This window comes from Carcharhinus amblyrhynchos, chromosome 15 (assembly GCF_965287045.1).
Source record: "Carcharhinus amblyrhynchos chromosome 15, sCarAmb.v2.hapA, whole genome shotgun sequence".
Classification (NCBI taxonomy): domain Eukaryota; kingdom Metazoa; phylum Chordata; class Chondrichthyes; order Carcharhiniformes; family Carcharhinidae; genus Carcharhinus; species Carcharhinus amblyrhynchos.
This window is the reverse complement of record NC_137338.1, coordinates 6,943,553-6,971,422: the sequence shown is the minus strand read 5'-3', so window position 1 is coordinate 6,971,422 and position 27,870 is coordinate 6,943,553. Positions and strand designations below refer to the sequence as shown.

General features: G+C 45.1%; 1 protein-coding gene across 3 annotated transcripts in view; it reads left to right on the top strand.

Moving 5' to 3' along the window:
• Window positions 1-27,870, top strand: part of ncam2a (neural cell adhesion molecule 2a) — a 1,336,232-nt gene that overhangs the window by 954,459 nt on the left and 353,903 nt on the right. For all 3 annotated transcript variants that reach the window (XM_080203386.1, XM_080203385.1, XM_080203387.1), the window contains exons 3-5: window positions 4,873-5,079; window positions 10,590-10,733; window positions 16,449-16,586. In XM_080203386.1, coding sequence (XP_080059512.1) covers window positions 4,873-5,079; window positions 10,590-10,733; window positions 16,449-16,586 — 489 coding nt within the window. The remainder of the gene's footprint in view (window positions 1-4,872; window positions 5,080-10,589; window positions 10,734-16,448; window positions 16,587-27,870) is intronic.

Here is a 27,870-nt window from a genome sequence, read left to right as displayed (position 1 = left end):
TCAGCCTTTGAATCTAGAAGGAGAAATGTTTGCCCAGCTGTCTGCTTCAAATGATTTTAATCATCAGTGGGACTGGAAAAGCACCGAGACACACACACATCACTCACACACACTCACTCACACACACTCACACACACAAACTCACACGCACACACTCACACATACACACACACAAACTCACACATACACACACACACACACAAACTCACACATATACACACACACACACACACACACACACAAACTCACACATACACACACACACACACACACTCACACACACACACACTCACACACACACAAAGTCACACGCACACACTCACACATACACACACACACTCACACACACACAAACTCACACACTCACACATACACACAAACTCACACATACACACACACACAAACTCACACATACACACACACACTCACACACACACTCACACACACACACTCACACACACACACAAAGTCACACGCACACACTCACACATACACACACACACTCACACACACAAACTCACATGCACACACACACATACACGCACACACACTCACACGCACACACTCACACATACACACAGTCACACATACACACACACACATTCAAACACATATACACACATACATTCACACACACACTCACACATACACACACACACTCAAACACACACAGACACACACACACACACACACTCAAACACACACTCACACACACACACACTCACACACACACACAAAGTCACACGCACACACTCACACATACACACACACACTCACACACACTCACACACACACACAAACTCACACACTCACACATACACACACACACTCACACACACACACAAACTCACACACTCACACATACACACAAACTCACACATACACACACACACACAAACTCACACATACACACACACACACTCACACACACTCACACACACACACAAAGTCACACGCACACACTCACACATACACACACACACTCACACACACAAACTCACACGCACACACTCACACATACACGCACACACACTCACACACACACACAAACTCACACGCACACACTCACACATACACACACACACACAGTCACACATACACACACACACATTCAAACACATACACACACATACATTCACACACACACACTCACACATACACACACACACTCAAACACACACAGACACACACACACACACTCAAACACACACTCACACACACACACACGTACACACACACATACATACACACCCACATACACACACTCACAAACACACACGTACACACATACACACACACACTCACACACACACATAGACACACACACACGCACACACAGACTCACACACACACTCACACATACACACACACCTGAGTGACAGTGTTCCAGTGCAGTGACTGTGGAAAGAGCTTTAACCAGCTACACAAGCTGAAATGCCAGACCATTCACAGCGAGGAGGGAATGTGTGGGTGGACGAGGCTTCAACTGATGATCTGACCTCGATAGAAGAAGCAGAAACCTAAACGTGGAGAAACCTTGGAAATGTGACGACCGTGGGAAGGGATACTGATCCCTATCAGAGCTGGAAATTCATAGGCACAGTCACACCGAGAGAGTTCATTCACCTGCTCTGTATTGGGAAAGGGATTTAAGGAGTTATCCAACCTGAAGAGACACCAACGAATTCACAAATGATTACAGTTCTTTAATTCTGGCTGACATTTAAGAGTGGCAGTGTGGCATAATGATAGCACCGCTGCCTCACAGGGGCAAGGGTTCAATTCTGGCTTTGGAGTTTGCATGTTCTCCCCGTGTCTGCGTGGGAATCCTCCGGGCGCTCCGGTTTTCTCCCACTGTCCAAAGATGTGTCGGGTAGGTGGATTGGCCATACTAAATTGTCCCTTAGCGTCCAAAGATGTGTAGGTTAGAGGGATTAGTGAGGTGAATATGTGGGGTTCTTGGGCCTGGGTCAGACATTCTGTCGAAGAATCAGAGCAGACTGGGTGGGCCAAATGATTTCCTTCTGCACTTTAGGGATTCTATGAACATGCAAGCTCCACCCAGACAGTCACCCAAGGCTGGAATTGAACCCAGTTCTCTGGCACTATGAGGCAGCAGTACTCGTCACTGTGCCGCCCATGAAACCACGTAAAGGAAAGCAGTGATTAGAGAATTTTCCGGACACTTGGGAGGTTGCTTGTAAACAGTTGGACTTCTCTTAGTTTTGTATTTTTTAATGCTAAAGCAAAATTATGATAGAAAATAAACATACTGACATCAACTGGAATTAAGCCAATTCTGTCTCATGAGGAGAGAGTTGTCCCATCGGACCTCCTTCCCAAGAAGTTGCCCCAGTAACATCGCTTTCAAACAGGTCACCTCTGAGAATAGATCTTACCATAGAATAGAATCATAGAACCCTACAGTGCAGAAAGAGGCCCTTCAGCCCATCGAGTCTGCACCGACCACAATCCCACCCAGGCCCTACCTCCACATCCCTATACACTTACCCACCAATCCCTCTAACCTATGCATCTCAGGACACTAAGGGGCAATTTTAGCATGGCCAATCAACCTAACCCACACATCTTTGGACTGTGGGAGGAAACCGGAGCACCCGGAGGAAATCCACACAGATGCGAGGAGAATGTGCAAACTCCACGCAGACAGTGACCTGAGCCGGGAATCGAACCCAGATCTCTGGAGCTGTGAAGCAGTAGTGCTAATCACTGTGCTACCGTACCACCCCAAAGGGAGGAATTTCGGATAAAGATCTTACCGTCTTTATTCTTTTAACGGAGAAACTCATTCACCAGTGTCCTTACCTGGAATGGTTTACATCTGTTAACAGTTACACATTGTGAATGTAGGCTAGTTATCCAGTTTGTTGTATCAAACAAAGACAGAGACATTCACCACCTTCAGGATAAAGATACAGGAGTCTGAGATCACGTACCAACTGACTCAGGAACAGCTTTTTGCCAGCTGCAATCAGACGTTTGAGTGGACCTACTTTATATTAAGTTGGTCTTTCTCTACACCCTAGCTATGACTGTAACACTACATTCTGCACCCTCCCCTTTCCTTCTCCCCATGTACTCTATGAACTGTATGCTTTTTCTGTATCGCGTGCAAGCAACAATACTTTCCAAGCTGTCCCAATACGTACGACAATAATAAATCAAATCAAATCAAGATAATATTAAACCTGTTTCACATCTCCAAGAGGGCAGTGCTTTCTCAGATTCTGTGCTGGGAAGGTCACCATTGACTGTTGTGTTAAAGTCTCTGGAGTGGGACCTGAGGAAACAAACAAACTTAGAGCTGGGAGTGGGACTCACCTTGTGAGTCACAGTTGACACTCCACTTAACCATCAGTGGAACACAACAGTTAATTGAAGCAAGAATGAAACTTCATGGTAAGTTCAGCATGGGCCTCTGGTACAGAAGCTGACATTGAGCATTTTGTTTTGCTTTTCTACTGATGAAGGCCCATCAAAAACCAGAATCTGCTGATACATTTTGAAACATATTCAATTACAAGAATGCAGCGACGTAGGCACCTCAAAAAATATGGGTTGCACGTTCTTCCATGCCAATCGTGTGATACCTGGTCACATGTTCACCATTTACCAGTCAGACTCATAGAATCCCTCCAGTGCAGAAGGAGGCAATTCGGTCCATCAAGCCTGGACCGACAACAATCCCACCCAGGCTCTATCCCCACATATTTGCCCTGCTAATCTCCCTGGCACTAAGGGTCAATTTAGCATGGTCAATCTGCCTAATTTGCACACCTTTGAGGCGTGGGATGAAACCGGAGTACCCGGAGAAAACCCACACAGACACGGGGAGAATGTGCAAATTCCACGTAGACAATAACCCGAGGCTGGAATTGAACCCAGATCCTTAGCGCTGTGAGACAGCAGTGCTAAGCACTGTGCCAGTGTGCCACCCCAAGAATCCTGAGAATTAATTTCACAAAAAAAAAGACACAAAGCCAGGCAGTTTTGTATTTTGTACAATGTGTCTAGCGCAGTTCAATGAAAACGATGTTATTAGGAGAAAGCTGGCAAAAAGACCTAAAATTAACATTTATGCATAGAAGCTTAATTATACGATAAACACAGGGTTCTTGATAACAAACGAGCAAAACATTTTGGATTACTTAGCAACTGCTTTGCCAATGTCCACAATCTGTGACGTTAATCAATGGGAGGTAGAGATATAAACTGGAGGTATAAATATCAATTTTAGAGAGGTGGGCATGTGGTCTATTAGTGAGGTCAAGCTTAAAAACTACTGTTTAAAGTTTATTTATTATTGTCACAAGTAGGCTTACACTAACACTGCGATGAACTTACCGCGAAAATCCCTTAGTTGCCTGTTTGGGTACACTGAGGGAGAATTTATCACAACCAGTGCATCCTAACCATCATGTTTTTCGGATTGTGGGAGGAAACCTGAGCACCCGGAGGAAACCCACGCAGTCAACCAAACCGGGAATCAAACCTGGGTCCCTGGGGCACTGTGAGGTAACAGTGCTAACCTCCGTGCCACTGTGCCGCTCATAGTTTGCTGCCCATACAGGTTTGTTGATAAACTTTCCATGATAGGTATGTCCAATGAATGTTCCAAATGCAGAAACGCTGCAATGAAAAGAACATTGGATGAGTGACTTGATGGCACTAAACTTGTAGGGCTATGGGGTGAATGGGACTCACTGGATTGCTTGTCGCAGGGCCAGCTTGAACTCAATGGGATGAATGGCCTCCTTCTGTGCTATAAATGGAAATGGCTCTAATTTGCTAGGCCTCCCAGTTCAGTTGTATACAATCCTCTGATTTATCTCTTATTCCCCCCGCTTCCAGCTATAGGCGAGCCAGTCAGCATAGAATGGTACAGCCCTGATGGTGAGAAGGTCATCTCCAGTGAGAGGGTTGTCGTACAGACAGAGGGAGTACGATCGCGGCTAACTATCTACAATGCCAACGAGGAGGATGCTGGGATCTACCAATGTCAGGTGACAGATGTTAATGGGAAGTCTCAGGAAGCTACGATACTGGTGGAGATTTACAGTAAGTAAACCTGGTGTTATGAAATGTGATGACTCCAGCAATCACACGCCATCTGATTTTTCAGGAAAAATCTTTCCATTTCACCTGCCGGTGTGTTAAAATGGAGAGAAAAGAGATAATGTCAATGCGATTCCCTGTGGTAATTTGATCATTTAAATGTATGCAGATTTGTTTTGATGGTCCAACCAACCAGAATCAACCAAGCTTTTGGGAAATGTGTTTTGCAAAGGAATTCTCATCACCCCGCATTCCCAAAGTTAGCTTAGTTCAAATCAGCATTCAACCCCAACACCTGTTTTTTATGAACTACAGGAGCAGACAATTATACAGGGCCTTGGTGAGGCCATACCGAGAGTATTGTGTGCGGTTCTGGTCTCCTTTTCTGAAGAAGAATGTACTTGTTCTTGAAGGAGTACAGCAAAGGTTTCCCAGGCTAATTCCAGAGTTGGCTGGATGGTGGCACAGTGGTTAGCACTGCTGCCTCACAGCGCCAGGGTTCCAGGTTCAATTCTGGCCTCAGGTCATTGTGTGTGTATGGAGTTTGCACATTCTCCCCATGTCTATGTGAATTTCCTCTAGATGCTCTGGTTTATCCCACAGTCCAAAGATGTGCAGGTTAGGTTGATTGGCTATGCTAAATTGCCCCTGGTGTCAGTGAAATTAGCAGGGTAAATACTAAAGGTTGTGGGAGTGGGGCCTGGATGGGATTATGGTCGATACAGACTCAATGGGCCAAATGGCCTTCTCCTGTACTGTAGGGATTCTATGATTTTATGACTGATGTATGAGGATAGATTGGCTAGTTTAGGATTGTTTTCGCTGGAGTTCAGACGAATGAGGGGGGATCTCATAGAGCCTTATAAAATTCTTACAGAACTAAACAGACTGGATGCAGGGAGGATATCCCCAATGGTGGGGGAGTCCAGAACCAGGGTCACAGTCTGAAGATAGAGGGTAGACCATTTAGGACGGAGGTGAGGAGATATTTTCTCCCCCAAAGAGTGGTGAGCCTGTGGAATTCATTACCTTAGGAAGTAGCTGATGCCAAAACATTGAATGTATTCAAGAGGCGGCTGGATATAGCACTTGGGGCGAATGGGATCAAAGGTTATGAGGAAAAAGCAGGATTAGGCTATTGAGCTGGATGATCAGCCATGATCGTAATGAATGGCAGGGCAGGCTCGAAGGGCTGAATGGCCTTCTCCTGCTCCTATCTTTTATGTTCCGATGATTCTGTACTTACCCCAAACTGGGACATTGGATAGGCTATTTTAATCATCACACTGGATTCTTTTTTGATTGAATTTATACAGAACATGGTGACTAATGTGTTCTCTGCGCCACGCTGACACTGTGGTGCTGTGTCACGGTGTACTGCAACAGGCAACACAATGCAAGCTCACTCAAAAGGGCTCCAATATCATTCCAGCAACATTGCTGCAAAGTGGTTTCACTCTGCACCACAGCTGCAAGTTATTTGCAACTTCTTCCCGGGTTTAATACCGGCATCCAGGATTCAGATTTCAAACTGAAATCAAGCCCATTTGTTTTAAGCATTTGGATCAAGGCAGGTCACTTGTCCAGAGTGTCATGTGTTCGAAGGAGATGATAGGAGACAAATGTGAAAAGTTGATACAATAAACAGAAACAAAATGATAGGCAGTCTGTTAAAGTTTATTTATTTGTCACAAGTAGGTTTACATTAACACTGCAATGAAGTTACTGTGAAAATCCCCCAGTTGTCACACTCCAGTGCCTGTTTGGGTACACTGAGGGAGAATTTAGCATGGCCAATGTACCTAACCAGCACACCTTTCGGACTAGGGAGGAAATGGGAGCACCTGGAGGAAACCCATTTGGACATGGGGAGAATGTGCAGGCTCCACACAGACAGTACCCAAGCCGGGAATCAAACCCGGGTCCCTGGCACAGCAGTGCTAACCACTGCGCCACTGTGCTACCCATAGACAGATAGTCAGAAAGATAGATAGATAGATAGATAGATAGATAGATAGACAGACAGACAGACAGACAGACAGACTGACTGACAGATAGAGAGATGGATAGGTAAATGGACAGACAGACTAGAAAGATAGATAGATAAACAGACAGACAGATGGATGGACAGACAGACAGACAGCCAGAATCAGGTAGACATGCAGACTGATGGATAGACAAATGGATGAAATGATGTAGTATAAATAGAAATGCACAATAACACAGTTGCCGTGCCTTTCTAACATTTAACTGCACTATACTGCTGCAAGGTGCGTTGAAGTGTGCTGAGATCTTCCTGACATGATATTTCATCGTAATGAGCAATAACAGCAGCACAAAGTGATGAAGTCCAGAGAATACTTTAGGAAGGGTTAAACTGATATCACTGAGTGTAGTGCTGGCTGTGTGAGCAAGAGGAACATGTTTTTGAAATAATCACTTTTATTGTCCAACTGATAATGGGAGTTCCAGAAATAACCACACACTTCATGATTTCAATGATAATTCGTTAATTGCATGAGGCTTTTCATCTTCTAATCACTGTAATCTACCACTACAAGCTAACATTTGTTGCAGCCTTTGTGGACAGGCAAAGTAGCTCCTCACACGGGCATGTACATTTCTTGCAGGTTAAAAGGGAAGGACACTGCTTTGGTTAATTGCAGCACAAAAAGATACTTAACGGGAAAAGTAGCTTCATTGGTAAGCAGTGCCACTGATTGGCAAGTAGAGAGAAGTTAACCCTTAAGTAACTGCTTTAATGAGTGTCAATTTGATGGAAAGCAGACTGTGCAAGCACAATAAAATGATACATCACCATTTGACCCATTGCACCCTCTTTAAGAGCTATCCAATTAATCCTACTCCCTTGCTCTTTCCCCGTAGTCCAGAGATTTTATGATGTGTCAGGACGGCACGGTAGCTCAGTGATTAGCACTGCTGCTTCCCAGCTCCAGGAACCTGGGTTTGACTTCTGGCTTGGATCACTGTCTCTGTGGCGTTTGCACATTCTCCTCTGCATGGGTTTCCTCTGGGTGGTCCAATTTCCTCCCACAATCAAGGATGTGCAGGTTAGTTAGTTGACCTTTATTTGGTGGAAGGGATGTGAGATGAGAGTTTATCTCAGCAGCCTCCCAGTCCCTGGTGATCATCCACTGAGCCCTGTTGGGAATCCCACCTACATGCACCTGTAGTGTCAGGGTAACTGTCAATGTTCACCTTTGAAGAAAATCCATTAACACCAGCTGGAATCAAGGGAGGAAGGGTGAAAATTGGCAACCTGAAAGAAAGAGCATCATGTTTGGCAGTTATTAGATGGACAAGCTTAAGGGAGAAAATGGTTCCTCACTTTTTTGTGCAACAGTTGATCAAAAAAAGGCTACCATTGTCTCCTTCTGTCTCAAAATACTCTGCACGTAAAACTGCAACCCATGAAAGCTCTTCTTGAATGGGGATAGAGACATAGAATTATACAGCACAGAAGGAGGCCATTCAGCCTATTGAGTCTGCACCAATCACAATCCCACCCAGGCCCTACCCCCATAACCCCATGCATTTATCCTAGCTAATCCCCCCGATAATAAGCAGCAATTTAACACGGCCAATCCAGCTAACCATCTTTGGACTGTGGGAGGAAACCGGAGCACCCAGAGGAAACCCACACAGACACAGGGAGAATGTGAAAACTCCACGGAACATTGACCTAAGCCAGGAATCAAACCCGAGTCTCTGGCGCTGTGAGTTAACAGAGTGCCGCCCGTTCAGGTTCACACCCTGAGAATATAAAGGAGAGTAACTCAATGGCCCATCACAGTTATAGTCTTAGTCTGTGTGATGGTACAAACAACATCACTATCTATAATAGCGTGGCACCTCTCTGGCGACATCAAGATACTTCCCACTTCATCAGGAACAATAGCTATTTGTTGACAAAGAGAAATCAGGTACAGGGGTTTGCAGCACTAGGCTGCCTTGCCCAGTCCTTACATATTTACTACATAGCTCCTCAGTATCTTCTACCTGAGGGAAGACTCCACACTCTGGGGTAATCACTTGCTCTTGGTTCCCATTGGTTCCTCAAGTCAGGAGACCCCCTCCTGCAATGCTGTCTTAAAGAAACAAATGCCTTCCTCACCACACTATCTGAGTTGCTTTGAACTCTGGAAAGTCAACTGTTTGTTAAATTAACTCCAGAGGATAACAATTGTTAACAAAGATGTGCAGGTTAGATGGATTGGCCACGCTAAGTTGTGCATTAGTGTCAGGGGGATTAGCAGGGTAAATACATGGGGTTCCAGGGATCGAGCCTGAGTGGCACTGTTGTCAGTGTGAGCTTGATGAGTTGAATGAGTTCTTCTGCACCATTGGACATTAACCTGGTGTTGTGAGACTTCTTACTGTGCCCACCCCAGTCCAATACCAGCATCTCCACATTATGGTTATATTGGAGCATAGTATCTGGCCCCTTGGCAGTTTTGGGAGGAATGTAATTTGCATTTAAGCCATCTTATGTGCTGCTTTTTTCCCCAAAATCAATGGCAGAATCAGGCAGAAACGTTCCCATAGAAACATAGGAATTTACAGCACAGAAGGAGGCCATTCAGCCCATCTTGCCCATGCCAGCCTGAGGATACCCAATTGCCCTTTTTAATCCCACCTTCCTGCACTTGGCCCAAAGGCCTACAGCTTAAAGTGCAGATCCAGGTACTTTTTAAAAGAGTTTAGTGTCTCTGCCTCCACCACCAACTTGGGCTGTGAATTCCAGACACCCAGCACTCTCTGTGTTAAAAAAAGCTCTTCCTCATGTCTCCTCTACACCTACTGCCACTTACCATAGGTCTATGTCCTCTAGCTCTAGAATTCTCCTCCAAGGGAAACAATTTTATCCTGTCCACTCTATCTCTTCCCCTCATAAATTTGTACACCTCTATCAAATCATTCCTCAGCCTTCTTTGCTCCAAGGAAAGAAATCCCAACCTATCCAATCTCTCTCCGTAGCTAGACTTTTCTTGCCCTGGCAACATTCTTGTAAACCTTCTCTGCAAGATGCGTTGTTGGATGCACTGGCCATGCTAAATTCTTGCTGGCAACTGAGGGATTTTCACAGCAACTTCATTGCGGTATTAATGTGAATGAGATTGTGACACTAATTAAACTTCAGAGCAATTACATCATTCCTATAATGTAGTGACCTGAACTGCACATAATAATATTCCAATGGTGGCCTCACCATGGGATGGTTTATAACATTAAAGGTGATATATAAATGCAATCCATTATTGCTGCTACCAATGATACTGTGTTTTGAATGTCCTAGTTTGCATCACAAAGTATACTGATTTCATTGCATGCCCTTTAACACTGGAGTTTTTTTTATCAGTGCTTTTGCAGAGAGAGGCAATAAGAGGGCAGTGGGGCTGAATTTTCAGAATAGGGGGGTGAATTTTCCGACTGCGAGAGGGCGATTGTGAGGAATTTCAGAATACTCCTCAGCAACTTTATTCTGTCCACAGAAAAGCTCACCTTTCACGAGATCAGATCTCCCCAGGAATTCAGAGAGGGAGAAGACGCTGTCGTGATATGTGAAGTGAACAGCTCCCCGGCACCTATGGTAACCTGGCTGCACAATAACCGAGATATTGGCGCAGAGCCAAGCGGTGAGTACCCGGCTGCCAAAGCCCTTATTGTAGAAGGTTTCAGGCTCATTACATAACAGACGGCAGGGGAAGGGACACATCAATCCTCTCATGTGCTGCCGAGTGGTGTTAATTTAGTGAGTCGTGTTTTGTGCCAACAGTTTGAGACTACAATCCAAAGCCTGGCCACGTGGACATTACCCAAGCCTTTCAACGTCTTGCAAAGACCACCTCCACTTCCACCACCCTCCAGCCAACACTGAAGAAGCAACACTGAAGAACACTGAATCAAATCTCAGCATTGCGTTAAAACAATAGTAAAACACTGCCAATGCTGGAAATCTGGAATAAAAACCAGAGAATGCTGGATAAAGACTCAGCATTTATAGTTCTGGTCTCCCTTTTATAGAAAGGATATTATTAAACTAGAAAGAGTGCAGAAGAGATTTATTAGGATGCTACCGGGACTTGATGGATTGAGAAATGAGGAGAGGCTGGATAGACTGGGATTTTTTCTCTGGAGTGGAGAAGGCTGAGATGTGACCTTATAGAAGTCTATAAAATAATAAGAGGCATAGATCAGATAAATAGTGAACATCTTTTCTCAAAGGTAGGGAAGTCTAAAACTAGAGGATGTAGATTTAAGGTGAAAGGGGAGAGATACAGAAGTGTCCAGAGGGGCAATTTTTTTCATACAAAGGGTGGTGAGTGCCTGGAACAAGCTGCCAGAGGTAGTAGTAGAGGCGGATACAATTTTATCTTTTAAAAAGCATTTAGACAGTTACATGGGTAAGGTGGCTATGGGCCAAATGCAGGCAGTTGGGACTAGCTTAGAGGTTTAAAAAAAAGGGCAGCATGGACAAGTTGGGCCGAAGGGCCTATTTCCATGCTGTAAACCTCTATGACTCTAATTCTGGCAGCATCTGTGGAGAGAGAGACAAAGTTAATGTTTCGAATCTCTGTGATTCTTCGACAGAATTGAAGACAGGCAGAAATGCTTTTGATTGGATAGTTGGAGAGGGGGTTTGAGAAGGTGGAGCAGAAAAGGAGGGTAGGGATAGGAAGGATTTCAGGACTGGAAACATTAGCCGGGACTTTATGACGTTGCTCAGATGAGGCTTGTAAAATCCTGCCTGAGGCCGACAGAGAATTCTGTTCTGCGAGCCTCCCCCGCATTGCTTCCTGAATTATCACTGTATTTTTTTAAAAAATCCTTTCACTAACTGTGTCGTACTTGGTCTTTCACTTTGATCTGTTAAATTGTTAAAAGGGGGAATCACATCATTGAACATTAGAACATAAGAACATAAGAAATAGGAGCAGGAGTAGGCCATCTAGCCCTTTGAGCCTGCCCCGCCATTCAATAAGATCAAGGCTGATCTGAAGTGGATCAGTTCCACTTTCCCGCTTTCTCCCCATAACCCTTAATTCCCTTGCCTACCAAAAACCTATCTACCCGCGTCTTAAATATATTTAGCGAGGTAGCCTCCACCACTTCAACGGGCGGAGAATTCCAGAAATTCACCACCCTTTGAGGGAAGAAGTTCCTCCTCAACTCCGTTCTAAACTGCGCCCCCCTTATCTTGAGGCTGTGCCCTCTAGTCCTGCTGTCCTTTCTGAGCGGGAAGAACATCTCCACCTCTACCCTATCCATCCCTTTCATCATCTTATACGTCTCAATAAGATCCCCCCTCATCCTTCTGAACTCTAACGAGTACAAGCCCAGTCTATGCCAGCAAGGGGCATGCATACGGCAGGCTGTAGTGGGCTGCTCTTGGACGTTGCTTCGGGAGTTGCCTATTGCTTCATGTCGTTAGTGTGCTTAAACTGGACCATCTCGAGGGCAACATGACAGCTCAGAGACTATCTCTGTTGCTGTGCGGACACATGGATTTGGGCCTGTGTCTGTGGGAGTTTGCACGTTCTCCCCGTGGTTGCGTGGGTTTCCTCCGGGTACTCCGGTTTCCTCCCACATCCCAAAGATGTGCTTTTAGGCTGATTGATTGGGTACTAAATTGTCCCTAAATTGGACCTCCCTGATCCTCGCACATTAGGTGTAGACTAAAATCATGAATAGGTCACTGAGACAGTGGGACGGCGGCGCGGGCTCGTTGGGCCGAAGGGCCTGTTTCCCGTGCTGTGTTGTTCTTTGTTCTTTGTTCTTTGTTCTATTCAGCCTCTCTTCATAGATCAACCCCCTCAACTCCGGTATCAGCCTAGTGAACTTCCTCTGCACTCCTTCCAAGGCCAAAATATCCTTGCGTAAGTGCGGCGACCAAAACTGCACACAGTACTCCAGCTGCGGCCTCACCAGTGCCCTGTACAGTTGCATAGGGCACTCTGTTCCACCAAGCTGAAAGATTTCTCAGTCATGGACAAAATCAGCCTTGTGTTAGCAGCTTCCCTGCATCACATTAAATGGGCAATTTGGACCAAGCAGATCCATGTCTATGAAACAATGTGACATTGTCAGTCACACAGCAGTTTAAAACTAAACTTGATATGATCAGTTTTGTCAGTACACTCATTCAGTATCCTGTTGTTACATTATGAGTCTGATAAATTGCGCTTGTGAAGCTATCAACACTACAAGAACAAAATAACTAGTGTGTATGCATTCTCCTTCAGATGGCTAACTTTGTTACAGGTTCAAGCTCACCTTGGAAATGCCGCTGACCTCTAACCTGAAACTGATGGGTACATTCCAAAACAAAAACAACTACTTGCAGTTATATAGCACTTTGAGCTCAATAAATCAACCCAACGCACATCACAGGAATGTCAACCAACACAATCCCTTCATGGTGGCCCAGTGGTTAGCACTGCTGCCTCACAGTACCAGGGGCCCGGGTTCAATTCCTGACTTGGATCATTGTCTTTGTGGAGTTTGCACATTCTCCCTGTGTCTCCATGTGTTTCCCCCAGATGCTCCGATTTCTTCCCACAGTCCGAAAGATGTGATGGTTAGGGTGCATTGACCATACCAAATTCCCCCTCAGTATTGAATATAAATGTAGGGAGGTCTTGCTGCGGCTGTATAGGGCATTGGTGAGGCCGCAGCTGGAGTACTGCGTGCAGTTTTGGGCGCCGTACTTACGCAAGGATATTTTGGCCTTGGAGGGAGTGCAGAGGAGGTTTACTAGGCTGATACTGGAGTTGAGGGGGTTGAGCTATGAGGAGAGGCTGAATAAACTAAGCTTGTACTCGTTAGAGTTTAGAAGAATGAGGGGCGATCTCATTGAGACGTATAAGATGATGAATGGGATGGACAGGATAGAGGTGGAGAGACTCTTCCCGCTCAGAAAGGACAGTAGGACTAGGGGGCACAGCCTCAAGATAAAGGGGGGGCGGTATGGAATGGAGTTGAGGAAGAATTTCTTCACTCAAAGGGTGGTGAATCTCTGGAATTCTCTGCCCGTTGAAGTGGTGGAGGCTGCCTCGCTAAATATTTTTAAGAAGCGGGTTGATGGGTTTTTGATAAGAGAGGGGATTAAGGGTTATGGGGAGAGGGCGGGAATGTGGAACTGAGCCACAACAGATCAGCCATGATCTTATTGAATGGCGGGGCAGGCTCGAAGGGCTAGATGGCCTACTCCTGCTCCTATTTCTTATGTTCTTATATCCCAACATGTGCCAGAGTGTGGTGAAGAGGGGATTTTCACATTCACTTCATTGTAGTGTTAATGTAAGCTTATTTAGAGTCAAAGAGGTTTACAGCATGGAAACAGGCTCTTTGGCCCAACTTGTCCTTGCTGCCCTTTTTTTTAAACCCCTAGGCTAGTCCCAATTGCTTGCATTTGGCCCATGTCCCTCTATACCCATTTTACCCATGTAACTGGCTAAATGCTTTTTTAAAGACAAAATTGTACCCACCTCTACTACTACCTCTGGCAGCTTGTTCCAGACACTCACCACCCTCTGTGTGAAAAAATTTCCCCTCTGGACACTTTTGTATCTCTCCCCTCTCACCTTAAACCTATGTCCTCTAGTTTTACACTCCCCTACCTTTGGGAAAAGATATTGACTTTCTAGCCGATCTATGCCCCTCATTATTTTATAGACCTCTATAAGATCAGCCTTGTATGGTCCAGAGAAAAAAGTTCCAGTCTGTCAAGCCTCCCCTTATAACTCAAGCAATCAAGTCCTGGTAGCATCCTAATAAATCTCTTTCTAGTTTAACAATATTCTTTTGAAATAGGGTGACCAGAACTGTACACAGTATTGCAAGTGTGGCCTTACCAATGTCTAGTACAACTTCAACAAGACGCCCCAACTCCTGTATTCAATATAACTCACATCTTTTAAGAAGTACCTGGATGGGTACTTGGCACACCATAACTTTCAAGGCTGTGGGCCAAGTGCCAGCAAGTGGGATTAGGTGGGCAGCTCAGAACCTTTCACATGCCGATGCAGACTTGATGGGCCGAAGGGCCTCTTCTGCACTGTGGTATTCTATGATTCTGTGACTTGAGCACTAAACTCTAGACTGGCATTCCTCATGTAGTACAGAGGTTAGGCTGCACTGCTGAGGGTGCTACCTTTTTGATGGGACATTGAACTGAAGAGGAAGGCAGAATTCCTGGGCTGGAGGAGATGTTGGAGGAAAGGAGGACAGAGGGACTGGAGACATTTCAACAGGAAGATGAGGATTTAAAAGTCAAAGTACAGCTGGCCTGGGAACCAAAGTAAGTCAGAAAGCACAAGGCTGATGGGTAAATTTAGATGGGAATTGTACCAACTATTGGAACCCCTTTGAGGAAGTCTGCTTTTACACATGGCAGAAAAGAAACCAGGACATTCGCCGAAAACCTCCATCCACATTCGGGGCTGGGATTCTCCCGTGTCATGGAAAATGAATGGAGTTTTGTCCATGACGTCAAACTTTCCATTCTCACTGGCAGCGGGGCAGGCTCAGATGAGATCAGAGAATCCCGCCCATCTTTTCAAAGATGTTAAGGGGAATTATCCGTGATGCCGTGGCAAAAATGCGGGCGGCACAGTGGTTAGCACTGCTCCCTCACAGCTCCATGGATCTGGGTTCAATTCTCGACTTGGGTCACTGCCTGTGCGGAGTCCTCACCTTCTCCCCGTGTTAGCGTGAGTTTCCCATGGGTGCTCTGGTTTCCTCCCACAAATGGGTGGGTTGGGTGCATTGGCTGCGCTAAAATTGCCCCTTAGTGTCTCAGGATGCATAGGTTAGAGAGATGTAGTGGGGTAAATATGTACGGTTACGGGGATAGGCCCTGGGTGGGATTGTTGTTGGTGCAGACTCAATGGGCCGAATGGCCTCCTTTGGCGCCAGAGGGATTCTGTGATTCTATGACCAATCAATCAACACAACTGAAACACATTTGTTTTGTTATGATCACATTGCATTTCTTAGATACACCCCAAAGAAGTTCAGGTCAGGTGGATTGGCCATGCAAAATTGCTACTTAGTGTCAAGGAGATTAGTGGGGTAAATATGTGGGGTTACGGGGATCGGGCCTGGGTGGGATTGTTGTTGGTTCAGGCTCGATGGGCAGTCGGGATTCACTTCAACAAGAAAATCAAAATTGAACAATGCTCCATTAGCTGCAAAATGCTTTGCGACGTGCTGAGGACATGAAGGCCACAATATAAATGCAAGATTTTCTATAGCTTCTGAAGATTTTGGGGAAGGTATCAAATCTCCCGCCACACATTGCTTTCCTCCGCACACATTCCCGATTTACACTTTCACCCTTTCCTCCCCAGATAAGTTTGTGATGACGGATAACAACAGCTTGAAGATCCGTCGTATTAGTAAGAAGAATGAAGGTGTCTACAGGTGTGAGGGGAGAGTGGAGGCTCGGGGAGAAATTGATTTTCGAGACATCGCCGTAATTGTCAATGGTAAGATTGCTGAGTTGTTAGAAGCGGTTCTTGTTTGCTCTCGGGAGTTGCTTGCTGTTTAATTGTGGATTAATCATATGCAAGCTAGTTTATTGAATTTTTAATCTTACGTAATTTAGTGATGTTACAGTGATAGAGCATTGACCTTTCGGATTTTAATTTCCTTGTTGCCAGAAGATTGCCTGCCTTGCCGCTTGCGTACTGCCCCTACTTCGATTTTAATATTCTCCCCTATGTTCGCAGCTTTGGACATTGCCTTGTCCCTCCCTATATCTGGAATCTCCTCCAGCCCCTTAGAATAGAACCATAGCATCCTACAGTGCAGAAGGAGGCCATTTGGCCTATCGAGTCTGTACTGACCACAATCTCCCCCCGCCTGGCCCTATCCCCACAACTCCATGTATTTACCCCAGCTAGTCCCTCTGACACTAGGGGGCAATTTAGCCTGGTCAGTCCACACTGACAGTGACCCAAGCTGGGAATGGAACCCAGGTCCCTGGCGCTGTGAGGCAGCCGTGCTAACCACTGTGCCATTGTAGCCTTCTGAGACATCCGTATTCTTTAATTCTGGTCTCCTGTGCCAACACGGTTCCGGTCACCACACCTTTCATGGCCCAGTATTAATTTGCAGAGGCTGTTAGTGCCAGAATTATTTTCCTAAATCTCTCCAATTCCACACAGCCTCCTCCTCCAAGATGTTCCCTATCTCATTATGGTCCTAAAATCTTCTGCAGCTCAGTGTCAAATTGTAATTGATAATCTTTCTGTGAAACACCTTTGGACGTTTTACTGTGTTTCAGGGGCTATGTAAATGCAAACTGTTGATGTGTATGTTTTATTGACACATGTAACTAAAAGGCCAACAACTCAAGAGAAGACAGTTCTCCCCGGTGTCCTGGTCAATTCCTCACATGTAAAAACAGATGGTACGGCCAATACCATTGCTATTTGACTGAACATTGAGTTCAACCGCTGGATAAAAGCAAATTGCTGCGGATACTGGAATCTGAAGCCAAAAGAGAAAATGCAAAGGATCGTCTGGCTTTGAAACGTCAGCTCTTTTTTCTCTCCTTACAGATGCTGCCAGACCAGCTGAGATTTTCTCTTTTGGATTGAGTTCAACCACTTCAGACTATCTACTCTCCACTCTGCCCTATTTCCATTCATTTCATTTCATGTCATCTCATTCTCCATTTTGTCGCTCTCTTTCTTTCCAACACTCCTTCCCCCACGCGCCCCCCCTCCTCCTGTCCCTTCTTCAGGTCTTCAAGCCAACTGTCACATTCCTCAGGCAGTCCTTTACCAAGCTGTACCTTTGTTTTGCCATTAAATCATTCGGATCACTTAATGGACAGGTTAAACACCTTCTCAGTCTTCTGCATGTCATTTACAATCCCTTTGGCCAAGTCCACCACTTCTCCCCCACCCCCCCCACCCTCGCAGTACAAATCTCTGTTGATTCTCTTTCCTCTCGGCTCTGATGAAGGGTCATCAAGACTCGAAACGTTGGCTCTATTCTCTCTCCGCAGGAGCTGTCAGACCTGCTGAGATTTTCCAGCATTTTTCTCTATTTGTTTCAGATTCCAGCATCCACAGTATTTTACGTTTACCATCGCTATTTGTGTGGCCTGCCTCTAAGGTGGCCACTGTTTCAGGTAGAGAACAGTCAGATGTTGTATTTATTAATTCAAGAACTACATAAATAAAAAAAAATTGAATTTATGTAGCACCTTCCATGACTTTGGGTTGACACAAAATGCTTTAGAGTGAATGAAGTACCTTGGAGTGTATCACTGTAGTAATATTGGAATGCAGTGGCCATTTTGTACTCAGTAAGAAGTCTAACAACACCAGGTTTAAGTCCAACCAGTTTATTTGATAGTAATCCCAGTACTGGGATTACTGCCCAATAGTTGTAGTGGGATTACTACCAAATAAACTGGTTGGGCTTAAACCTGGTGTTGTCAGACTTCTTACTGTGTTTACCCCAGTCCAACACTGGCATCTCTACATCATTTTGTACTTAGACAGCTCCCACAATCAGCAATACTATCATAGCCAGATAATCTCCTTTAGCAATGTTGTTTGAGGATCAAGACACCAGGGAGAATTCCATGTACCTTTGTTGAATAGTAGCCTTGGTTTGACATCACATTTGAAAGAAGGCACCTTGGGCAGTGTAGCACCTAGTCAGTACTGCACCAAAATATTCAATGAGACCGGGGACTTCAGCTGGGGAAATGGTTCAACAAATGGCAAATGGAGTTGAATACAAATAGATGTGGGGTGTTGCGTTTTGGAAAGTCAAATTGAAGTAGGACTTTCACTGTGAATGGTAGGACCTTAGGAGGACCTTGGAACAGATGGATCTTGGAGGTCAAGTGCATGGTTCTCTGAAGGTGGAGTCATAGGCAGATAGGGCAGTGAAGAAGGCTTTTGACATGCTGGCTTCATCAGTCAGGGCATTGAGTATAGAAGTTTGGAAGTCATGTTGTAATTGTTCAGGACATTGGTGAGGCCGCACCTGGAATATTGTGATCAGTTGTGGTAGTCTAGGAAAGTTTTATTAAACTGGAGAGAGTGCAGAAGAGATTTACAAGGATGTTGCCAGGACTCAAGGGATTGAGTTATAGGGAGAGGTTGGACGGGCTAAGATTTTTTTCCTTGGAGCTTAGGAGACTGAGGAATGACCTTATGGAGGTGTATAAGATCATGAGAGGCATGGATAGGGTGAATGCACTCAGTCTTTTCCCCAGGGCTGAGGAATCAAGAGCTTGATGGCATAGGTTTAAATTAAGAGGAGAAAGAATTAGTGGGAGCCTGAGGAACAACCTTTTCACACAGAGGGTGATACGTATATGGAACGAGCTGCTAGAGGAAGTGGTTGAGGCAGGGACATTGACAACATTTAAAAGGCATTTGGACAGATACATGGATTGGAAAGGTTTAGAGGGATATGGGCCAAATGCAGGCAAGTGGAGTTAGCTTGGATGTACATTTTAATCAGCATGGACCAGATTGGGCCAAAGGGCCTGTCTTAGTGCTGTAGATTTGCTGATTCTATAATTCTAGAATAGATGCCTAAATCTTTAGGATAGGACTTGAATCTTTAGTATACTGACTCAGAGCTGAGAGTGCTATCAATGTGATATATATACTAGCCTAAGTAGTTCTAGATTAGCTCCCCAGATATGTGTTATTAACAGTGTACATATAAACATCTTATGAAATTGACTGAAATACTTTGAGGAGATAGTGTTCCTGCCAGAATTCCCCCTGTATTTAGAGATCAGTGGCAATGGTAGGGTTGGTATCTGTGCATGTAAGTTAAAGGATTGGATTTAATGCTCTCCAACATTGGGTTTCCTCTGGGTGCTCCGGATTCCTCCCACAGTCCAAAGATGTGCGGGTTAGGTGCATTGGCCTTGCTAAAATTACTCCTTAGTGTCCCAGGATGCATACGATAGAGGGATTAGTGTGATGAATGGGGTTATGGGGATAGGGCCTGGGTAGGATTGTTTTCAGTGCAGACTCGAATGGCCTCCTTCTGCAATGTAGGGATTCTACGTTTCTATGAGTTGGTAACAGCTAGTTTGTGAGGTCCAGGTCAGGGGTATGACCCGAGGGGTTGGGGGGGGTGGTGGTGGTGGGGGGTGGACTGGGCATAGGGGACACCCAAAGGAGTTCCAACCCCACCCTGCACGACACCAGCTTTCCCAGGTATTAACCACACACTGCCTTGGGTTAAATAGCAATGAAAGCTTGATGAAGCCCTTGAATACCATTAATTGGCAACTTAATGGCCTCCGAAGGGTGAGCTGGCCATCTGGCGCTACCGCTTCCCCCCAACCCACCCCGCTAAATGACTGCCAGGTTGGGAGAAGGCGGGATTTTATTCCAGCCCCACCGCCTTCAAACACAACATAATGGGAGTGGTAGGATTCGGCCCATGGCTCCAATCCCACGGTGACGGCTGCAGACCTCAATATAGCAGAAACAGCCACGACAGGAATGTTACCCAGCTGATTCTGTGCGGCTGAATATATTTCCAGAGACTGGAAATAATCTCCAATAGCACCTGGTTGAATCTTGAATGAGCTCGAGAGATAGAAATCTGAGCAACTAATGATTGCAAATGCGTCAGAGCAGCAAAACATTATACCTTAGAGAGCTATTTTTCACTGGTAAGGTTTTACAGAGTAATCTTTTCTGCGATGTTAATCGGATATGTGTAACAGATTTGGCATGATTAGGGTGTCTGTGAGAATCAAAATCATTAACTGGAGAATCTGTAATGTCCAATCCCTCACCTGCAGTGACAAATCTTCCTGTGTGGAGCTGACAGTATGGTGATTTCTCTAAGCCAGTTAGATAATCCCTCAACCTAATATATTTTTTATCCCTCGCCTCATTTCCATTGTTCACAAAAACAGTTTTCTAATAATGATGGAATAATGTCCGGCACTTTCTGGAACTGAATGACGAAGTCAGCGCAGATCAAGTCGGAATTTAGGGCAGCACAGTGGTTAGCACTGCTGCCTCACGGTGCCAGAGGCATGGGTTCAATTCCAACCTCGGGTGACTCTGTGTGTGGAGTTTGCATGTTCTCCATGTGTCTGCGCAGGTTTCCTCCAGGTGCTCTGGTTTCCTCCCACACTCCAAAGTGTGGTGGATTTGTCATACTAAATTTGCCCCTTAGTGTACAAGATGTAAAGGTTAAGGGGATTAGAGGGATAAATACTTGGAGTTACGGGGAACAGATCTGCGTGGGATTTCCTTTTAGTGTCAGGGGATTATGTGATGTTACAAGGAGAGAGCCTGGGTGGGATTTTTGATGGTGCAGACTCGATGGACCGAATGGCCTCCTTTTGATTCGATGATTTTGTCAATTCTTGCTTGAATTTACTCTACCACAATCAGCGTTCAATAGACTGCTACCTGTCTTTAAGTTTATTTCTTCGTAGGCTCACATTAACACTGCAATGAAGTTACTGTGAAAATCCCCTAGTCGCCACCCTCCAGCATCTGTTTGGGTACACTGAGGGAAAATTTAGCATGGCCAATTCACCTAACCAGCACATTTTTCAGACTGAGAGAGGAAACTGGAGAACCTGGAGAAAACTCACGCAGACACGGGGAGAACGTGCAGACTCTGCACAGACAGTGACCCAAGCCGGCAATCGAACCCAGGTCCCTGGTGCTGTGAGGCAGCAGTGCTAACCACTGGGCCGTCAACAGGAACCTAAAAGCTGCCAGTTTTCCAGATACAAACGTGAAAATGTTACAGTCAAAATTGTAAAGGAAGCGGTGGTGTAATTCATCTTATACAATCGGCAATAGCTGATGGGCAGTCTGTTTTTCTCTTAGCATGACAATTGGACACAGAATCTCTGCACACTAGTCCTCACTAACACCTGTTTCACGCCGGGGGAGATATTGTAACCCCAGGAGGTTTGTGAAGACTATATTTTCTGAGGACAAGTATTAAGTGAGAGGATATTTTGTTCTGTCTCGGTTGAACATCTACACGTGATTGTAAAAGATCTCACAACAATATATTTTCAACAGGGCCATCCTCCTCTGTGCCCTGGTCAATCCTCAATCAGCATCACTGGAAACAGATTATTTGGTCATTAGTAGATTGCAGACTGTGAGAACTTGTTGTGCGCGGCTTAGTGACTGCATTTTCTACATTATTAACAGTGAGAGTATTTTTAAAATTACAAGAACGAGGGATGAGAAACTTCAGTTACGGAGATAGATTGGAGAGTTTGGGACTTTTATTTACTTATTCGTGGAACATGGGCAATGATGGCTGGCCAGCATTTACTGTCCATCCCTACTCGCCCTTGATAAAGTGGGGGTGATAGACTTGCTGGGCCATTTCAGAGGACAGTTGAGAGTCAACCACATTGCTGTGGCTCTGGAATCACATGTAGGCCAGACCAGGCAAAGAGAGCAGATTTCCTTTCCTAAAGGGCACTAGTGAACCAGAGGGGATTTTTCCCACAATCGACAATGGTTTCGTGGTCATCAGACGATTCTTAATTTCAGGTATTAAATTCCACCATCAGCCACGGTGGGATTCGAACCCAAGTCCCCAGAGCATTAGCTGTGATTCAAGCTTAATAGTCCAGCGATAATAGCACTAGGCCATTGCCTGTTCACCTTAGAGAGGAAAAGGCTGAGATTTACCAGAGATGTCCAAAATCATGAGGGTGCTGGAGAGAGTTGATAGGGAGAAACTGTTCCCACTGTGTTTCTACTCAGGTAATCATCTAAAGCCCCCTGGAATGCCTCGCTTGAACCTGCCTCCACCACAGTTCCAGGCAGTGCTTTCCAGACCCCTAGCAAGTTGGTATCATGGTGGCACAGTTCTTAGCAGTGTGTAAGAATCGAGACTGAGAGGGCAGGGTTAAAGTGAATTGTGAAAAAAGCAAATGCAATATGAGAGAAGAAACTTTTTCACACAGTGAGTGTTTTTTTCCAAAAAAAAAGTTTACGAAATTCCCCTAGTCGCCACAGTCCGGGTCAATGCATCTAACCAGCACATCTCTCAGACTATGGGAGGAAACCGGAGCTCCCGGAGGAAACCCACACAGAGAGAGCGTGCCAACTCCACACAGACAGTGACCCAAGCCAGGAATCGAACCCAGGTCCCTGGCGCTGTGAGGCAGCGGTGCTAACCACTGTGCCACCATGATACCAAGTTGTTAGGGGTCTGGAAAGCACTGTCTGGAACTGTGGTAGAGGCAGGTTCAATCGGGGCATTCGAGGGGGCTTTAGATGATTACCTGAATAGAAGTAATGTGCAGGGGTACAAGGAAACAGCAGGGAGGGGATTAACTGATGATGCTCGTTGGGAGAGCCAGTGCAAACACAATGGGCCGAATGGCCTCATTCTGCACCACAACAATTCAGCGATTCTGAGATTGTTGGCTATGATGTGGATATGCCGGCGTTGGACTGGGGGTAAACAAAGTGAAAAGTCTGACAACACCAGGTTTAAGTCCAACCGATTTATTTGATAAATAATTGGTTGGACTTAAACCTGGTGTTGTCAGACTTTTTATTGTTGGCTATAACATGCTTCAGAAAGGCGCTGTACAAATGTATATCCCTTTCTATTCTTTATTAAGCTCATCAAAAATGAACACCAGTCATTTGCAAGTCTTGTTCATTGAAGATTTCTCAACAGTGCTGAGACCCGCTGTCTCCTTGAGGGACAGGATGTCATCGTCCATATAATTGCACACTTCAGCCTGTGGGGAGATGTAGGGGAATGATTTTGTTGTTGTAGTGCCTGCAAAAACACTCCACTGGACGGTCTCCATGGTGATTAAAGTGGGAGATGATCCCTTTGATTCGCAAGGATCATCAGTGAAAACACCACACCATTAACCCAAACGTCAAGCTGGGGCGACTGAGCAATTGTGTTCCAAGGTGATTCATCTGTGCTTAGAGCTGCACATGAACCCAGCTTTTGCTTCCATTGCCAAATCCTGCTTCTGTCAAAATGAGTCATTTGACCTCCCGCCTTTGCCAGGTTTTGCTTTGAGGTTTACTCATCACAGAATCATAGAACGCCTACGGTGCAGAAAGAGGCCATTCAGCCCTTCAAGTCTGCACCGACAATAAACATTCTCTACACCCTAGCTATCATACAATCCCGACAGTGAAGAAGCAGGCAACTCAGCCCATCGAGTCTGTACTGACTCTCTGACGGAGCATCTCACCCAGTCCCTATCCCCCTAACCCCCGTGTATTTTCTCTGCTTATTTCTCCTATCCTACACATAAGGGCAATTGAGCACGGCCAATCTAGCTAACCTGCGCATCTTTGGACTGTGGGAGGAAACCGAAACATCCGGAGGAAACCCACGCAGACATGAGGAGAATGTGTAAACTCCACACAGACAGTGACTCGAGGCTGGAATTGAACCCGGGTTCCTGGCTCTGTGAGGCAGCAGTGCTAACCACTGTGCTATCATGACACCCTAGCTATTACTATAACCCTATATTCTGCATCCTTTCCTTAGAATCATAGCACCATACAAAATTACAGCTCAGAAACAGGCCTTTTGGCCCTTCTTGGCTGTGCTGAAAGCCCTTCTTGTCTGTCCTTCTCCCCATGTACTCACTGAATGGTATGCTTTGTCTGAAAAGCCTACAAGAAACGACACTTTTCACTGTATACCAATACATGTAACAACAATAAATCAAATCAAATCAAATTTGATTTCCTTTTGAGCCAATATAGTCTTCAGTTTGATTTCTCCATTCCCATCCACTGTGGGCTGCACGGTGGCACAGTGGTTAGCACTGCTGCTTCACAGCTCCAACGACCTGGATTTTATTCCTGGCTTGGGTCACTATCTGTGTACAGTGTGGAGTTTGCTCATTTTCCCTGTGTCTGCGTGGGTTTCCTTCGGGTGCTCCAGTTTCCTCCCACAGCCCAAAGATGTGCAGGTTAGGTGCATTGGCCATGCTAAGTTGCTCTTTGGTGTCCCAGGATGTATGGGTTAGAGGGGTTAGCAAGGTAAATATGTGAGGTTATAGGCACGGGGCCTAGTGGGATTGTGGTTGGTGCAGACACGATGGGCCAAATGGCCTCCTTCTGCACTGTAGAGATTCTATAAAATCTAATGTGTTGTGAGTGACATTTATCTAATCTTTAGTCCATTGCATTTCCTAATCAACTTCGTATTTTAAAACAACTTGCAATTTATGAGCAGCCTTCCATTCCAGCAAGTCAGTGTCCTCATTATAATCAAATGAAATTAAAATGATATCTTAAAATTGAGAATACACCACGAGTATTAATTTCCAGATAAGGAATGCAAACCAGCATTGTTTACTGCAATCAACTCAGCTAAAGTTGCCAGGATGTTTTATGTCTTTAAATTGCAGGAATTGATTTTTTAATTTATTGTGGGACGTGGGCATCGCTGGCTGGCCAGCATGTACTGCCCATCCATAGTTGGCCGAGGACTGCTGAGCATCAACCAATTTGCTGTGGCTCTGGAGTCACATGTAGGCCAGGCCAAATAAGGGCGGCAGATTTCCATCCCTAAAGGATATGAGTCAATCGGATAGAGTCATAGAGGAGTTATAGAGGTTTACAGCATAGAAACAGGGCTTTCAGCCCAATTTATTCATGCTGCTCTTTTTCTTTACCACTAAGCTAGTCCCAATTGCCCATGTTTGACCCATATTTCTCTACACTCATCTTACTCATGTAATTGTCTAAATGCTTTTTAAAAGATAAAATTGTACTTGCCTCTACTACCTCTGACAGCTTGTTCCAGACACACACCACCCTCTGTGTAAAATAATTGCCCCTCTGGACACTTCTGTATCTCTCCCCTCTCACCTTGAACCTCAAGTTTTAGACTCCCCTATCTTTGGGAAAAAAATGTTAACTATCTAGCTGATCTGTACCCCTCATTATTTTATAGACCTCTATAATATCACCTATGCTCCAGGGAAAATAGTTCCAGCCTCTCCTAATAACTCAAACCATCAAGTCCCGGTAGCATCCTCGCAAATCTTTTCTGCACTATTTCTAGTTTAATAATATCTTTATGGATTTTTCCAATAATTGACAATGGTTCCATGGTCATCAGTGGATTCTTAATTCCACACATACTTTCTTGAACTAAAATTGTGCCATCTGCTGTCGGGGTATTCAAACCCAGGTCTCCAGAATATTAGCTGAGCTTCTGGATTAATAATGTTGTGATAATAACACTAAGCCACTGGCTGCCCATCAGATCTTTTATTTGAATGAATATGTTAACGCATCAAAAGTCAATCTTGTTCTGTTCTGCTTCTGGCCCCAGAATCTTGGATTAATTTATAAGCCACAATTTGGACATTGGCTGCACTCAATGCTAGCACCCACCTTCCTCCACACACCCTCTCCTCTGCCCTCCACTCCATCTCTCCTCCCAGAACCTAAGTGAAGGCCACTGCCAGCCTAACTTCATCCCTGTTGAAGCAGTGAGCTATCTCTGGATGCCTTATTGACATCTACATGGTGCACTGATAAAACTCAAAGTCCAATTTTGGCCTAAATGTCTCAGGCCTCAAAGCAGGTTGCAACGTATCTCCACACCAGGCAGTTAGTTAGGTCCAGTGCAAGTTGTAAAGAATTTCTGCTCCACTAGCAGCAAGTTGGAAGGGCTAGTTCAGATCAGATGAAGACATTGAGCATGAAGATAGAGAATTGGAAATTCTGGGAACAGGGTTAGGCCACTCAGCCCACCAGACCTAATCCACCATTTAACACAACCATGGCAGATTGGACGTGCAGGGAAGTGGTTGTTACATATTTAAGCAGTGCATGATTGCTTTAAGAACAAGTAACGTGATTTGATGGAGGTGTTTTGGAGACCCCTGCTATTGGTGTCAGTTTGTACTCTGTGCATCTCTTTCAATAATGCTGTTGTGTGTTACTTGGAATCCATGTGTATAAACCATGTCTTTTTGTTTTAAACTCTCAACCCCTCATTTAATTAGGACATTACAGTCGGGTATGCTTCTTATTTTGTACTGTTGCATGGAGTCACATTGTACTGACTAAGCCAAGTGAGGTGAGAGCTGACATGCATTCCATTGGAAGTGAAGTCTTAGGGTGGGATTGTTCTGCCTTGCTCACCCCGAAACCAAAAAATCCCACCCAAGACCAATGGACCTTTCCATGGTCCGCCCCTCGCCTGCTCCGATTCCCATGGCAGGCGAGGCAGTAAAATTCACCCCTTAATCTCTACATTCATTCAATATGAACTGACACAGTTTAATAGTTCATCTCCAGACACATCATAGCAGACGAATTCTTGGTCTGACACTAAATGAATCTAAAAGATCCTCTGAGCACGACTCATTCAGAATAGAGAATATTGCTGTTAGGCTCCTATTCTACGAGTAGCTATACATAAGTCAACTGTGAAGAAAATGCAATTCTCAGGACACAGCTAACGGCTTTTCAAAGTGGATTTATTTGTGTCACAAATAGGCTTGCATTCACGCTGCAATGAAATTACTGTGAAAATCCTCTAATTGCTACACTCCGGCACCTGTTGCTGAGGGCTGATTTGGCACGGCCAATCCACCTAACCAGCACGTCTTTCAGACTGTGGGAGGAAACAGAGCACCCAGAGGAAACCCATGCAGACATGGGGAGAATGTGCAGCAGACAGCGACCCAAGCTGGGAATTGAATGCAGGTCCCTGGCATTCTGAGGCAGCAGTGCTAACCACTGTGCCATCATACATGTTTACGGC